Here is a 14,918-nt window from a genome sequence, read left to right on the forward strand (position 1 = left end):
GTATATATATAATTATTTTGTGGTAAATGGGGGTATTTAATAAATGTTGGCTTTATCGTTTCAGAATGTTTGAAATATAATACTTTTAATAAATTGTGGAATAATGGTAGATTTATAAATAAGTAATGTATTTGTTAAAAATATATGAACATTATTTTTATTTCAAAAAAAGGGAGAAAAAGGGAAATTTTTGCGGCCACCTTTGGGCAACACTGCGTCAAGACTACGAGTATCAACGCTGTCGAGACTCGAGCTCTACTTTAGTCACTGTTGATGTTATTGATTCGGTTCCGGTTCCTCGTCGTACTCCACGGCCCGTCGTAAATACTCAAAAACCGCCGTTTGCCCATCCCGGAGGATTTCAAAGTCCGCCACCGGCCGAGAAAGGAGCCAGATCCCGCACCGAGCCCCAGTCCGTCGGTTAAACGAGGCAGAAGTGCAAGGTGACTTTTTTTTCCCGGCCCCCGAGACCGTCCGCGCAGGAGCGAAGGCGAGAGCCTGCAATGATTTTCACGCCCTGGTCGAAAATCCTCTCGACAAGGCTTTTCTGAACTTTTGAGCCCTTTTTGAAGAAGACAAAAGGATATTAAAATGATTTCGACGAGCCTGATGCCGTTTTGAAAAGGTATGTCGTAACTGTTTATCTTTTGATTTACTTCACCTTCTCACAAATCGATTTGTGCCTTTCCACCAGTGTTAAAACTTCATTTAGTATTAGTTTTAAACAAATACCTACCATCTTGAACTTGCCTTTACATAAGTGAACATTTTGAGGTCTGATTTAATGTAAAAAAAACAGAAACATTGTGGCTAACATAGCACTATCAAAAAAAAGAAGCTTTATACAAAACCAAAATGGCCTTGGCCGTGGCAAAAGACCACAAAATAGTGAAATTTCTCTTGGGTCATGAAAGGCTGAAAAATGTTTTGCAGTTGTAGCAGATTTGATTTCAGGGGACTATTTCATAAAACAATAGAGTTACAAGTTCACAATTCTACAGGTACAAGTACCTGTAATACACGGTTTTCACAACAAAAAGTTTATAGTTATAAAAATTACAATTTTGCAGGAAAGTGTTACAAGTGCCGATGTCAGACACAGTCACCTACCTCGAAAGGTTACTATTTCTTAAAACCCTGCTGTCATGAACACAGCCTGGCCATGAAGCTTTTAAATAATAAAATGCACAATCAGGACCACATACTAACACGATTTAGCGAATGATTTCCGTGACGGTCGACAAAGTTGGCTTTGTATTCATAAGGTTTTTCAATGTTTATAAGGGTTCCATCAATACATCCTATGACACTGGGCATGTGAGCGACATTGTTAAAGCGGTTCACAATATTCGCAAAGTTTTTAGGCCACTTGGCAATTACATGGAACAATGATTCATTCACTGCTGTCACAAATGATTGCACAGCTCTTGAGATATTTGCTTTGAACATACCTATGCATGTCTCCTACAGCTTGGTACTGACACCTGGTACGCAATCAATGAAAAGCAGTGCTTTCATTTAATTTTGGTGAGAGTGCATGGTTACTCTATGAATTGCATTTCATTCTTTCTCCAATTCTAATAGATATTGGAGTCTCAGGAGACATTCGGAATCATTCATTAAATTCAGACGTACTATTAAAGTAGCAATTTATTCTTGTTCTGAAACCTCTTCGAAGAAGTCTTTGTCTTCAAATCCTTATTTCGTTTCTAGTATAAATATTTATTATCTTCTTCTGAAGATGATTCCCACATTGTTTATGATAAACAGCCAAAACAATACTAATTTGGACTATTTACAATGGCAAACTGCAGTTTACAGTCCTCCGGACACCTGTGAAAATTCACCTTTGATTTAGTTGTACACTTGTAACTTGTTACTTTATGAAACATCCCCCCTGGTGTTTACAATAAATAGACAAACCATTTATGAACTTAAAGCAATCTGAAGCGAAGAACGTTAACGCGTTCAAAAGCAACCTCAAGAGTGATTTGAGGCTTCTCCGGTAGATTCTTCTCATGCCTGCCAAACCACATGGTCGTTGCATAGGGATAGGAATAAAAGAGGCTACCACAAGGCCTTCTGCACCTCGACCTGAGTAGATCTATTATTCTCACCTGTTTTTTATAATTCACTGGCTAGGTTCAGTTTGTTAATCAGCTCCATAGTTTTGCCACCAGCTCCTTAGTGTACTATCTTGCAGTTTTTCCTATCCTAGTTACAAGAACTTGCACCTAATGAATGATGAAATGTAATACTCATACCAAGATGCAGGGAATTTTTAAATGTGCAAAATAAAAATTTAACTAGGCTCCTTGTCAGAGTAGTCGGTGAAAGAAAACACTACCATAATTCAACCCATGAGCGAGGAATGCCTCAGCTCCCATCATCTCCAGGTTCTGCAGCAGTACACTGATTTTCTTGCAACTGATTGAAACATTGCTCATTGTAATGCCTAATGGCCACATCAATGACTGTGTGGCAATAAAAAAAATTAAATTAAATTAAAAAAATAATGATTATTGTCAGCAGATGTAGTGAAACCCTTTGCTCTTGGTTCCAGTTCTGATAATATTCAAATGGCTGGGTTATGTGTTGCCAATTCCTAAGAATAATTCAAACACAATGCTTTGAATGAGCAGTTCCATGTTTATTGCGCTTATGGTTCTGAGTGTTCTCTCGTTGCATTTAGTTTTGACATAGAGATAGATAGATAACTATTAGTCGGGGTGTGAATTATACTGCACCCTTTAAGAGCTATTTATCACCCGTTCTGTGCTTAAAGCACACCGGTAAGTCAAAATTAAAATTTCTATACTGTGTACGTCATTGTAAAAACTCCAAGTCCCAGATGATCTCAATAAAGAAAGAAATGTTGGACAATAAAGACAATGTTTTTCTAAACCTACATCACATTAGACTGCCTCTCACGATATCTAAATAGTCAAAAACAGTAAAGTAATTCCTGTCATCAGGAGAGCTTAACATCCAACTACTTGTTAAGTATTACGGATGAGGGGTCAAAACATTTTACAATATATTTTTCATAATATAATCAGTTAGGTCAGCGTGATAGACTCTCAGCTCTTAGATCCCGCAGTTATGGGTTTGAATCTCACCGTTGCCCCTGGCTCTTTTTGCAGTTATTAATTTCTGAGATGTACAAATTAACTGGGTGTGAAGAGAGTAGAAGAGACTTTCGCATGGGTAGGGGGATATAAAGCTAGCCGATAAAACACCTACACAACTCGGGTACGTTCAATTATAACTTCATTTATAGGTTAGGAAATAAGGAGGAAAAAACTTCCATATCATCTTTGAATGCGAAGCAACTGCTCGATGAAGACTCTAGGATACAAAGAAGATACGTGAAAAAGAATAGTGGCAATTAAGCAAATAAGTAAATTACCTAATATTTTGTAAGAGAAGGATTAGTCATTTGAACTGAACTAAGGAACTAAGAAAAAATAAGCTAGAAGGCCACAGTGCTTGGGGAATACAATTATCATCATTTTTAGAGAAAGTGTACCAATGGAGGAGTCCAAAATAATCAGGAAGGATCAAACTATCATAGTCTCTTGTTTAAGCATTTCTTCCAATATACCTTTACTTCTTTTTTCCTTTATACTAAAACATGTATTTTCATGTCAAATACAGAATACCACTTTTAATTAATTAAACCTTTGCTTTTGTGTGTTTCAGATCTAATTCAAGATGTATAACGGTATCGGTCTCACGACTCCCAGGGGGTCGGGCACCAACGGATATGTCCAGCGTAATTTTGCCCTCGTCAGGAAGCCGAAAGAAAAGCACAGCTACAGGACCGAGGCAGACATCGAAAAAATTGACTCAGCGGGAAGCAAGCAGCCCAACATTGAAATACTCGATCATGAAAGGAAGAGGAAGATCGAAATCAAATGCATCGAACTGGAGGAAGTTCTTGAACAGCAAGGGTGAGTTTTTTATTTTTAATAAAAAAAATATTTTTAATTTAAATAATTTTAAAAACCCTTTCCCCTTCCTCATCCTCAATGACATTCATTTTTTGAAATTTTGTTTTGTATTTCAGCTATCCACAAGACGAGATCGTAACAAAGGTGGCAGCATATAGATCGATGCTTATGAAAAATGATTCCAAACTCGAAGAACAGCCAAGGGACGAATATGGAAGAATTATGTAAGTTATTATTTTTACATTCTCCCCCCCCCCCCATGAAAACTTGATTGTACTGTTTTGGGAGTTTTTGAACAATTTGAGTTGATTTTTTTCTTTGAATACTTTGAGGATTCATTTTTTTCTCATTTTAAATAGTTAATAACAAAAAAAATTCATTGACATAGCTTGAGCTGTTAAGCGTTCCATTCTCCTATTTGATATGTTAGCGATTCTGGGTTTAAATCCTGAATAGAAATAAAATATTTTGATGTAGTTTAATAAAACAATTACACAAACTTTTTAAAAATGTATGTTTATTGAATTCTTTATTGAGTTGGTATCGGTTAGTCGTTTATGGTCTTGCAAAGTTTGACGTTTCATTGAACTCACATACTTCAACTGTAAATAGCATTTAAATTCAGATATTATTTGAAACTTTTGTATAGATTAAAAAAAATATTATCATTTAAAAACAAAAAGACTTCTATAAATGAAAATTAAAGGTTAAAGCAGGTTGCAAAAGTGGAGCTAGTAAAAATAAAAATAAATAAATAATAATAATAAACAAATAAATAAATAATGTGTGGAGCACACTTATTCAACGCCTTATCGCATGTTATGGGATGTTCACACATCGCAAGAACATGCCACGTGACAGACGATACATTGTATATCACAGTAGTATTTGTGAACTGGAGGAAAAATATTAGAAGGACAGGAAGTAATGGCAGCAGCAGGGATCTGCTTGCTATCAAAAGTAAAACTGGGATTCATGAAGTGAACCTTACTACTTATTAAATTCACTAATTTCGTTGTCCGCTTGACCAATTAATATATTACAATTAATTAAGGTTTTTAGTTGAGATAAAAAAGTCAATGGCACGAGCGGGATTAGAACCAACGACCTTCAGCTAGATAAGCCGCTGCTCTACCACTTGTGCTTGCGTGACCTAGATCAACTCGGACAGTTACTTCCCATCTGATTCCCACCTTTTGAATTTTCCCCCCTTTTTGCCATTTTTATCTCAACTAAAANATATTACAATTAATTAAGGTTTTTAGTTGAGATAAAAAAGTCAATGGCACGAGCGGGATTCGAACCCACGATCTTCGGCTAGATACGCCGATGCTCTACCACTTGAGCTATCGTGACCTCGATCCATTCAGATACCAATTTCCTATCTCAACCCCACCTTTTGAGTTTTCCCTCCTTTTTGCCATTTTTCTACTACTTATGTTAATGTACTTTAACTATTTATGTTAATGTAACTTTTGCTACTTATGTTAATGTAAGCCAAATTAATGAGATCAGATTCATGAGTTTTAATAAAAAATATTCTATTATGATGGTTGGAAAAAAATTCACCAAAAATTATTTAGTTAATGTGTAAAATTTAACAAACAATTTTTTTACCTACGCTCTTAGTGCGTTATTATGAGCAAAATCACATAATAAATTATTAGTAAAATTCATTCTATCATTAAATGATATTCTGATGATAAATTTTCTGTCAAACCATCATATTTACTAAATAATTGTTATTGAAACTCATGAATTTTTGATCTCGTTTAATTCGGTTTACATTACAATATAAGGAAATATTTGGTAATTAAAAATACAATACAAATACATATAGTTTGAAATAATAAAAAAATTGAGTGTCCGGTTCTTTTGTCTTTGAGTGTACTCGATGCTACCTGACAAAAATCTAGACAATGGGAAACTTGGTTTCATCATGTAGCGTTGATATCAAGCAAATATGCATGGGGGTGATACAATCTTATGGAAAATTGGACATTGGGTCGTGGTGTTGAGTTGTATCGATTGTTGTGTGTTCCCCACTTAAAAAACAGACACAGTGCTGTTTCACTGACTAAAATTGATCCCAGATTTAAGTAATTTATAAAAATTACAAATGAAAAATAAATGCTTAGTTCGTCATATAAAATTGTGAGTAGTTGTTGATCTTCATTTAAATTAGCAAGTATGGTTTCATAGTCCTGATGAAGGAATATCTCCCTCGAAAGCTCAATGAAAAAACTGAATTTTTTTCTCTAATGGGACTGGTGGTCAAAATGAAAATTGACACAGTGCTCATCATGGAAGGTGTGGGGCAAGATTGGAGCTCAGCAATCCTGAATTTGGCCCTACCCCCTTTGAAAATGAGTTTCTTCGATGGCATGGCCAGGGGCTCAATTCACATGTGTTGTGAGCTCCTGAAAATGGATCCAGGAAGGAGTACAATAAGCAGTGTAGAGCAGCAGTGCTCAGGGAGAACTCCAATTACTGGTATCTGTCACAATAAAAAATAATAAAAATCTTTACTCGATCGTTTAAATTTATTTTGGTCCCCTTCTCGCCATGCAATTTCTGTCAACTTGAATAAACAGAAGTCATACCAACCTACCTTCAAAGTTGGCTAGAAGCCCAACACGTCTGACAGACCAAAACAGTGAGGATAGGCAGACCCCAAGATGAAATATCACATTTACTAATTAGTAGTTTAAAAAAAGTCGAACAGATTAAGTCTTAATTGATACAAAAAAGTAAATAATGAACAAATGGCTAAATTATTAAATCTTGTATTGTAGAAGTCTGGGTTTGCCTTCGGTTGAACTTTGCCTGGCTGATTTTGTACTATTTATTTTGTTGCCCTGGTATGCATTGAAACTTCTTTGGAAAATCTTTGGAATGGTGGAAAATTTCTTTTAATAAATTCTTATATTGTGCGGGTCATGTGCCATTGGTGATTTGTAATGACCTCTGGCCATTAGTGTCAATTCATAAAATTGTATTTAGGAAAAAGTGCAGTTTTTTAATGTTTGCATTTGATGCTGGTCTCCACAATTCGTATCCATACGTTAAAGTGTATCCGTAGTTTGTGTGTAACTGTGAAAACTTTTTTTTAAATTTTAGAGGTCTCAATTTAATAGTTCTATCTAAGAGATTGTATCACATTGATTTGGATTTGAAAAAAAAAATAGTTAGAAGGGAAGTGAACAAGTCATTCAGAGTTTGTTGGCTTTTGATAATTTTATTGTGATTTTACTGTAATCATCGATATGTCAAGATAAGGTAATTTACTATTTTCTCCATCCTTCATGAGTGGAAAGTGACGGATGGCAAGTCTTAAAAAGTTCTGGTAATTTTGTTAAGATCTTTTTTTTAAATAAACAAGAAAAAGCTACATTTTTAAAATTTATTTTGATATTACAGTTGAAGTTACTTTTAAGCCAATTTAATAGGACATACAGCTTAGTTTATCTGTTAGTTTTCCATGTGAGACATCGTGTCTTAACGTATAACCCAAGTAACAGGTGTATTTGGACTAGGCTCTACAAGTTCCCTCCTGCCAACTAACCGTCCATTCAAGTAATTGTCCTGTCAGTTCAGTAGAAAATATCACGACGCTGCATCTTTAATTTATTAAAATGTCTAGGTTTCTGGGCTACTTAATTCTTCAAGCACGTTTACATTACTAGATGTAAACTATTCAACTATTCCTTGATCCACGTGCGTTTTCTTTTGGTGTTCTTGTAACAGTGCTAACTTTCTTTTGTCCATGCCACACCCTTTCGCCACACCAACAGTAAAAACTGACACAACTGTACAAAAAAAGGGAGAAGCTGGAGGGCAAATTGAAAGAATAATTTAATCGTCTTGAGAGTTTAAGGTTTGCTTCTTGTTAAGGATTGTTTAAAAATTGAATTTTGCTCATATCCTAGACGAATTTAATTGTGGTTCGTTGATCGAATTTCCCCCCAGCGGGGGGAAAAGGAAGCGACTGGGGCATCTGGTTCGAAGGTGAAGGGCGAAGGGGGAGAGTCGTAGGGCGTCGTGCGCGGTTCCCGTTTACCCAATCGATCCGCCGCCCCCCAGGATTGCAAATCCGCACTTGATTGCGAGTCTTCCTTTCAGCCTGTGATATAAACGGAGGCGCGAGGCTTAGGCCATGACTCGGCCTGAAAGCCCTTTTCAGCCACATCTCAACCCCGAACCGCCCGACATCTGAACGGATTCGTGAGATGTGAACCATTCGCCGCCCCTTCGGCAACCGAGTCTTCCATTTATTGACTGAGAGTGATACGAGTCTTCCAGTGTGTCTTAGATTATTTTTCTAAAAGTACTTCGCAGAGGAAATATATATATTGTGTGTGTGTGTTTAAACGTAATTAGTAATTTTAATGGAGTATAATAAGAGGGTAGAGAAGAGGTCCATGCTGGGACACGCTCTGAGGGCGGTTTGGGGTCAGGCGGGTCTCAACAGAACCAGGGTTCCCCAGAGGCCCACGACGACCCCACATCATACTTACGCTCACTGCTGCCCTTGCAGGGCCATTTCACTTGCAGAACTGAGCATTTGTTTCGTGCCGAAGCTCAGACCTGCCACGAGGATCAAATCAGTCGTGAGGTATTGTTTATATTTATTAACATAAGGACCCTACATTTCACGCAGATTTAACAAAGAAAGAAACTATAATTTTGCATGCTAATAAATAAGGAGTTCATAAGTATATTTGTTAATTGATGTTGTTTTTTTGCTAAAGTTGACAATTTCCATTATCTTAGGGTTTGCTATTATGTATAATGTTTCCAGCCAAAGACCTGCTCCTTACTACAAAAAATCCATAAATAATGAACCCTGAGATAATTTATTTTATATTTTGCCCCAACCTTCTCAATTTTGTATTTGCATGCCTCATATATTTACAACAAATGTATTTAAATTAATTTTTATTCTATAAGGTTGTTCGGAAAATAACGCAGGTTTATCAAAATAAAAAACGTTTTTAAATATTTTTTATTATTATTATTTGTGTTTCGTGGTCTAATTGACCAAATTACTTATTTTTATGTAAGGTCGTGATTGAGATGAAAAAGTTAGTGTCACAAGCGGGATTCGAACCCGCGACCTTCGGCTCAATACGCCGTGGCTCTAACCACTATCACGATTCATCGTTCATCAGTAAGTCACAATAGCTCAAGTGGTTAGAGCAGCGGCGTATTGAGCCGAGGTCGTGGGTTCGATCCTGCTCGTGACACTTAACTTAGACCTTACATAAAAAGAATAATTAATTAACTTTTTTATTAATTAAAATATCCTCCATCACTCTTAATACACCTCTCCCAATGTGTTGGAAATTTCTCTATACCTTATGAATAGAATTTTGAGTCTTTATTATTAACAAATTCTGTAAACGCATTTTCTAACGATTTTTGATCAATAAATTTTTTATGTTGTAACACGTTCTCCGGTGTCTGAAAAAATGGTAGTCGGTAGGCGAGAGGTCAGGAGAATAGTGAGTGGCAGAACCTCATAACCATGATCCAACAGTTTTCGTGTTGTCACATGTGAGCCATGGGCGTCGAGCAGTCGTTGTCGTGTAACAGAATCGACCTTTTCCCATCCGACCAGATGGTTTCAATTATGCCAATTTCTTGGTGCATTGTTTCCATTGGTGAGCAGTACTATTCCGCATTGATTGTTTCCCCAGGATTCAAGTAGCTGTAATAAATCAGCCCAAATGAAGTCCAACGAAGATTCACGATCATCTTTTTTGGAAGTGTTGGGGCCTTTGGGAAATGTGCTGTTTCTCCTTTCTTGAGCCACCGTTCAGAACATCTGTTATCGTAGATAATTCATTTTTTTCACAAGTAACAATTCTATCCAGAAAAGGTTCGTTTCTGTTTCGGCAAAGAAGTGGTGCGCAAACTTTATAACTATGATTTTTTTGGCGGTCGTTTACAGTATGATGAGCCCAACTTTCGAGATTTTTCACCTTTCCAATTGTATGGTCAGCGACGGTCAGTTTGTGAACTGAAAGATTTTGTGAAAAAAGTTGTTCTGGGATTTTCTTCTACCACAGCTCGCCATCATCATGTAGGAAAGAAATCCTTCCATGACTTCCTTTGTCTTCAAAGCTAAAGTCTCCCTCTCGAAATTTTTTAAACCATCTCTAAACGGTGCTCTCATTCACACTGTCATCGCCCCCAGACTTCATTAATGTTTCTGGCCGTTTGGGCACCGTAAAACGAAATTATGCGAAGATCACGCGTTGAGACTGGATTATTCCCAAGTACGAAATGTTAATGAGGTAGACACACATTTTTGTTTGGAAGAGGATTAAAAAGTGTTGACATTCATACAAACGTAAACAGTTTACTGTAGAGAGGGGTAATTAAAAGAAAACATGAAAACCCGCATTATTTTCCGGACAGCTCAAATAGTATTAAAAAAATATTTGCATTAAAAAAAAAAAAAAAACAATTTAAAAAAAAACAGTCGCGTTACTTCATCGAGCTTTCGAGGTATTATTCCTTTCATCAGTACTATGCAACTACAGTTATTGAGTGATGATTATTAGCGTCCGTTAATCGATAATTATTCCGAAATCGTGAGATGCGGTCTGGTGTGATGTAGGTTTCAGAAAAACTTTTCTTTATCGTGCCAACGTTTCGCTCTTTATTGAGATCATCTTCAGGGCCTCTGATTTACAAACATTGTTTACATTTAACAAATGCATGTAGGATGTGGAAAAAGTGAATTTATACAATGCAAAATATATTTTTTTGAATAAATATTCAATCAAAGTATTTCTACTCACTCAGAGTGTTTGTCTTCTGTGTAATTGTGCCATTCTTGCGTGTCGAGTTGAGAGTGCCAGTGCGATATTGCTGTTTTATGTTTATATACGTTGGATTTTGGAGGGGTGGGGAAAATCTCAATAAAGTTCGAAACGTTGGCACGATAAAAAAAATGTTTTTCTGAAACCTACATCACACCAGACCGCCATCTTACAATTTCGGAATAATTACAGTTATTGATTTACATCGTTAACTATTATTTTGAACCATCTATCGACAGGTTAAAAACCTATAGTTCTAATGAACACAAAATACAGAAATAAAATTATCTACAACGCAAGCACAATTTTAAAAAATAAGTCTTCTATTGACCCTTTTACCATAACAGGTGTATCTGTGTATCACTCCATATAATCAATCTATTATCTTTGCAAGATTGATTTATCTGATTTTAATATACCTAGGTATCGTTTTTCTTTGTGTAACAGTCTTGACAAAGATATTCAGAAATAACAATATTGTGACAAACGTTCATTTTGTATAATTTCATTGATTTAATTTTTAATTAACAATATTTTATTGTAGTATATTAATAACGAGGTGCTCTTAAAACACCACTTTTTATTTGCTATGTTCAGTCGCCATCCTGAGTGGATGACCATATTTTGCATAGTTTTATCACGCGAACTTTAAAATAGATTACTTTACCTTTTTATACCATTTTGAACCTATGGTTGTAACGAAAACAAAATCTACATTGAATTAACATGTCTAGCACAATTTCCCTCACTGTATTTTTTTGTCACCTCTACCTTCAGATGCTGTGTCGGTACGTCACTTCATATATCACAATCAACTATCTTTGCAGGGTTGATTTATCTGATATGGATGTTACGCAGGATAAAATAACATAAGTATCGTTTATTTCGTTCTGATACGGTGTTGACAATTTTTTTCTCTCCAGAAATAATAGTCTAATGTTCTACCCAGAATTTAATTTAAATGCAGCCTATGAACGGCCAGGATGTAAGAAATACTGCTCAAATACATATTTAAGGTGTGTGCATTAAAAAAAAAATGACCGGAAAAAACCTTTTTTTGTTGGTACACAGGTTGAAAATGTTAGAACGTATCCGATCGTTCTTGCCAATGGGTCGCGGTAGTCGAAAAAAAGGAATTTACATACATTTTTAAAAATATTATTTTCCCTTTTGTTGTGTATCACAAAACAAAATAATATTTTAAAATATGTGTTTTTTGTTTCTTGACCGCTCCTCACAAATCCAGCAAATTATTTTAAAAATGTATGTAATTTTTTTCTTTTTTCTCGACTTCCGCGACCCATTTAGAAGAACGATCGGACTCATGTCTAAAATTTTTCGACTAGTTTGTATCACAAAAAAAAAAGGTTTTTCTGGTCAATATGTTTTTAAATATCCGCCTTGGATTGGAGCAGTATTTCGTACCTCCTGGCCTTAAATAGGCCGGATTGAAGTCTCAAAGATACTTTTAACTTACATCACTTTACATATTTATGTGGGTGTCACCCGTGGACACATGTATTTCTTACATATCGACCTCTTATTTTAGCGTACAAGTTCTCTTGCTGATTCTGGATTATTTGGGCGCAATTATATTCACTAGCAACGAAATATTTGACAAAACTCTTCTAAAATATTTAATCTTTCTTTTCTTTACACTGGAACTTTCATCATATTGGGCAATGACCAATCCACAATAACGCTTTGTCACCTGCTTTGTTAACAAGTCTCATAAAGTACTTTGATTTTTTCCTGTAGCTTATGCCAAGTAGTTACCCTTTGTAGTCTTAGCAGTTTTTACTTTAAACCTTGGTCATTTTTGTCATCCTGTACCCTCTGTTGCCTTTGGTGAATTAAGCCGCGTATGTGTTGTTTGTCTTTGTCCTTTGTTGTTTTAAATTGTGTAAATGTTGCGTGAGTGACTGTTGATTCGTATGCTCATCAGTTTATCGTGTTGCGTTAGTACATTTCTAGAGTTTCTTGTCCATGGAGAAATTTTAAGCATGTCTATTGTTGCTGTTTGTTGGGTTTTGCATGAGGTGGCTTGTATAGCTTGATTTTCTGTCATTTTTCTTTGTATATGTCTCTTTCTTCACCACATTCCCTTGCTATTTTTATGTAGTAGAATAGTATTGTCGATGTTTTACCTCTAGTGCATTCCAATTATGTTTTGATTTTAGTGCGGTTGTCTCTTTCTTTTTATATGCGAATGTATTTTCTCTGTTTCCGATGTGTAGTTTTGTAGTTTATTGATTGTATGTGTCCATTGCGTGCTGTTTTTACTGCTTGTAGTATTGTGTAGATCGTGTATTTTCTATTGTGGTTAGGGTACTGTTTTTACTTGTTACTGTAATTCTAGAAATTCTCTTGCACAATGTTTTAAACTTTGTTTAAGAGGGCTGCTTGGGGTTTTGCACTTGTGTCTTTTTGTCTTGCAGTTTTTATGTTTAATTTGTTAGGCTAAAGAGATTAGCTAGTTTGTACTTCTCTTTTCTATGTACGTGCATGCCTGTACCTTAGGTATTGATTTGTTTAGTAATTTATAGCTTGTTTGTATTGATGTTTTGTATGCTGTTATTTATGATTTATATGTCTTATTTGTAATTCTCATTGGATAGTGGTATGCAGAATGTAGTTGAAGTTGTTCAAGATGAATCAATGTTGAATTGCAGAACTTTCGTTTCCAGCCTGGATATTTGATTTTGGTTCAAAATCCAGCAGATTTTTTTTAAACATATGTTGTTTGTCTATCACGTGTTTTCCTCTTCGACTTTTGACATTCGCCCTTTGCGAATTCTATCTCGAGTCGGAAACAGTTTCGGAAGAAAGCGGATTTCATAAGGAGCGAGTTGGGGGGATCGTAATCCGCGGTGCCTGGAATCCTCTTAGCCTTCCGGAACCTTTCAGAAACCCTCCCCCTCGTCCGGGGGCGCACCCGACTGGATAAAAATGGATTCATCCTCTTCTTTTTGTCTTCCTCTCGGCCCTCCGCCCCCTACCTAGAGGCGGCCCCCCTTTTATAATTCTAATCCCCCTCTCTTTCCATGCCACTACTTTGGCTCACCCACTACAAGTCAAAGCTGATCATTCCTCACTTCCCTGCAGTCCTCCAAGTTGATGCCTCTCCAAAATTCGAGTGACTTTCCTTCCGTTTGCCGAAGCCCTCCATCTCGGATTACAACATGCTCGTCAGGAATGTAGTTTGTGAGGATTTCAAATACTCGATGTCATCTCTGAGGTTCAGGCCATTTACCATAAAAAAGTGAGTTATGTATGTATAAATTTAGTTATCTAGTGTAAGCACTAGGTGAAATGTTAAGTCCTTAAACTTAAAAAGTACATAAAAATTCAAAACAAACCACTTAAGAGCATCACAGGTACTTAATTTAATCTCAACCCTCGACATAAAACAACACAGCCAAAAAAGTTCAAAACTAAAACTAATATACTTAAATTTATAACAATGATATAGTTGAAAACTACCTAGCAATGGCAACAGAATTTACTTAGTTTATAAGACCCGACTTGACAAAACAAAACAACGATCATAGGATCGTTTTTAATGATGTTTTTACTGTTTTTGAGCCTAGGATTGATAGCAGCTGTGCGAGCGATATTGATTTTCTGCTGTGCCATGGCGGGCCGCCCTCCGACCACATGCACCTTCCATCCTTTCGTTATGCCCCGTTGATTTGTTAGACGTGCCGCTCATTTGAACCCCCCCTGATCGATTTTTTCTCTCCTGTGTGATTTAAATGATGTCCGTCTTTCAAAGACAGTCAGGGTGACAGTGAATTATCAAATTTAATATAATCTGACAAGTAAAACATAAAGAAATATATCTTTTGGGCAATCAGCCATTAGTTGTATTTACAATATCCTAAGTACATCATGTCTGATTAAAATTGAATCCATTATTGTTCGAAGAAGTTCATTATTACTTATTTGTACTGTCCTTTCTTGATGAATCATCTAAAAAAAATTGGTTATTTTCTCGGTCAATTGCTTATTAATGGTGATATTAATTTGTTTCTAGAGTCTTTGGAGTAATAACCTCCAATTGTTTTGGTCGCGTTTCGGTTTCTTGCCATCTTCAATGGTGAATTTGCCGTCTTGCCTCACCTTGCTTATACCC

The 14,918-nt window shown here is 36.1% G+C and overlaps 1 protein-coding gene across 2 annotated transcripts in view; it reads left to right on the plus strand.

Moving 5' to 3' along the window:
* Nucleotides 1–204: 204 nt before the first annotated feature.
* Nucleotides 205–14,918, plus strand: part of LOC106664857 (serine/arginine repetitive matrix protein 2) — a 54,715-nt gene continuing 40,001 nt past the window's right edge. For both annotated transcript variants that reach the window (XM_014390887.2, XM_014390885.2), the window contains exons 1-3: nt 205–625; nt 3,703–3,953; nt 4,070–4,177. In XM_014390887.2, the coding sequence (XP_014246373.1) occupies nt 3,715–3,953; nt 4,070–4,177 (347 nt within the window). In that variant the 5' untranslated portion in view covers nt 205–625; nt 3,703–3,714. The remainder of the gene's footprint in view (nt 626–3,702; nt 3,954–4,069; nt 4,178–14,918) is intronic.

Source organism: Cimex lectularius, unplaced genomic scaffold (genome assembly GCF_000648675.2).
Source record: "Cimex lectularius strain Harlan isolate CLEC.00 unplaced genomic scaffold, Clec_2.1 scaffold208, whole genome shotgun sequence".
Lineage (NCBI taxonomy): Eukaryota > Metazoa > Arthropoda > Insecta > Hemiptera > Cimicidae > Cimex > Cimex lectularius.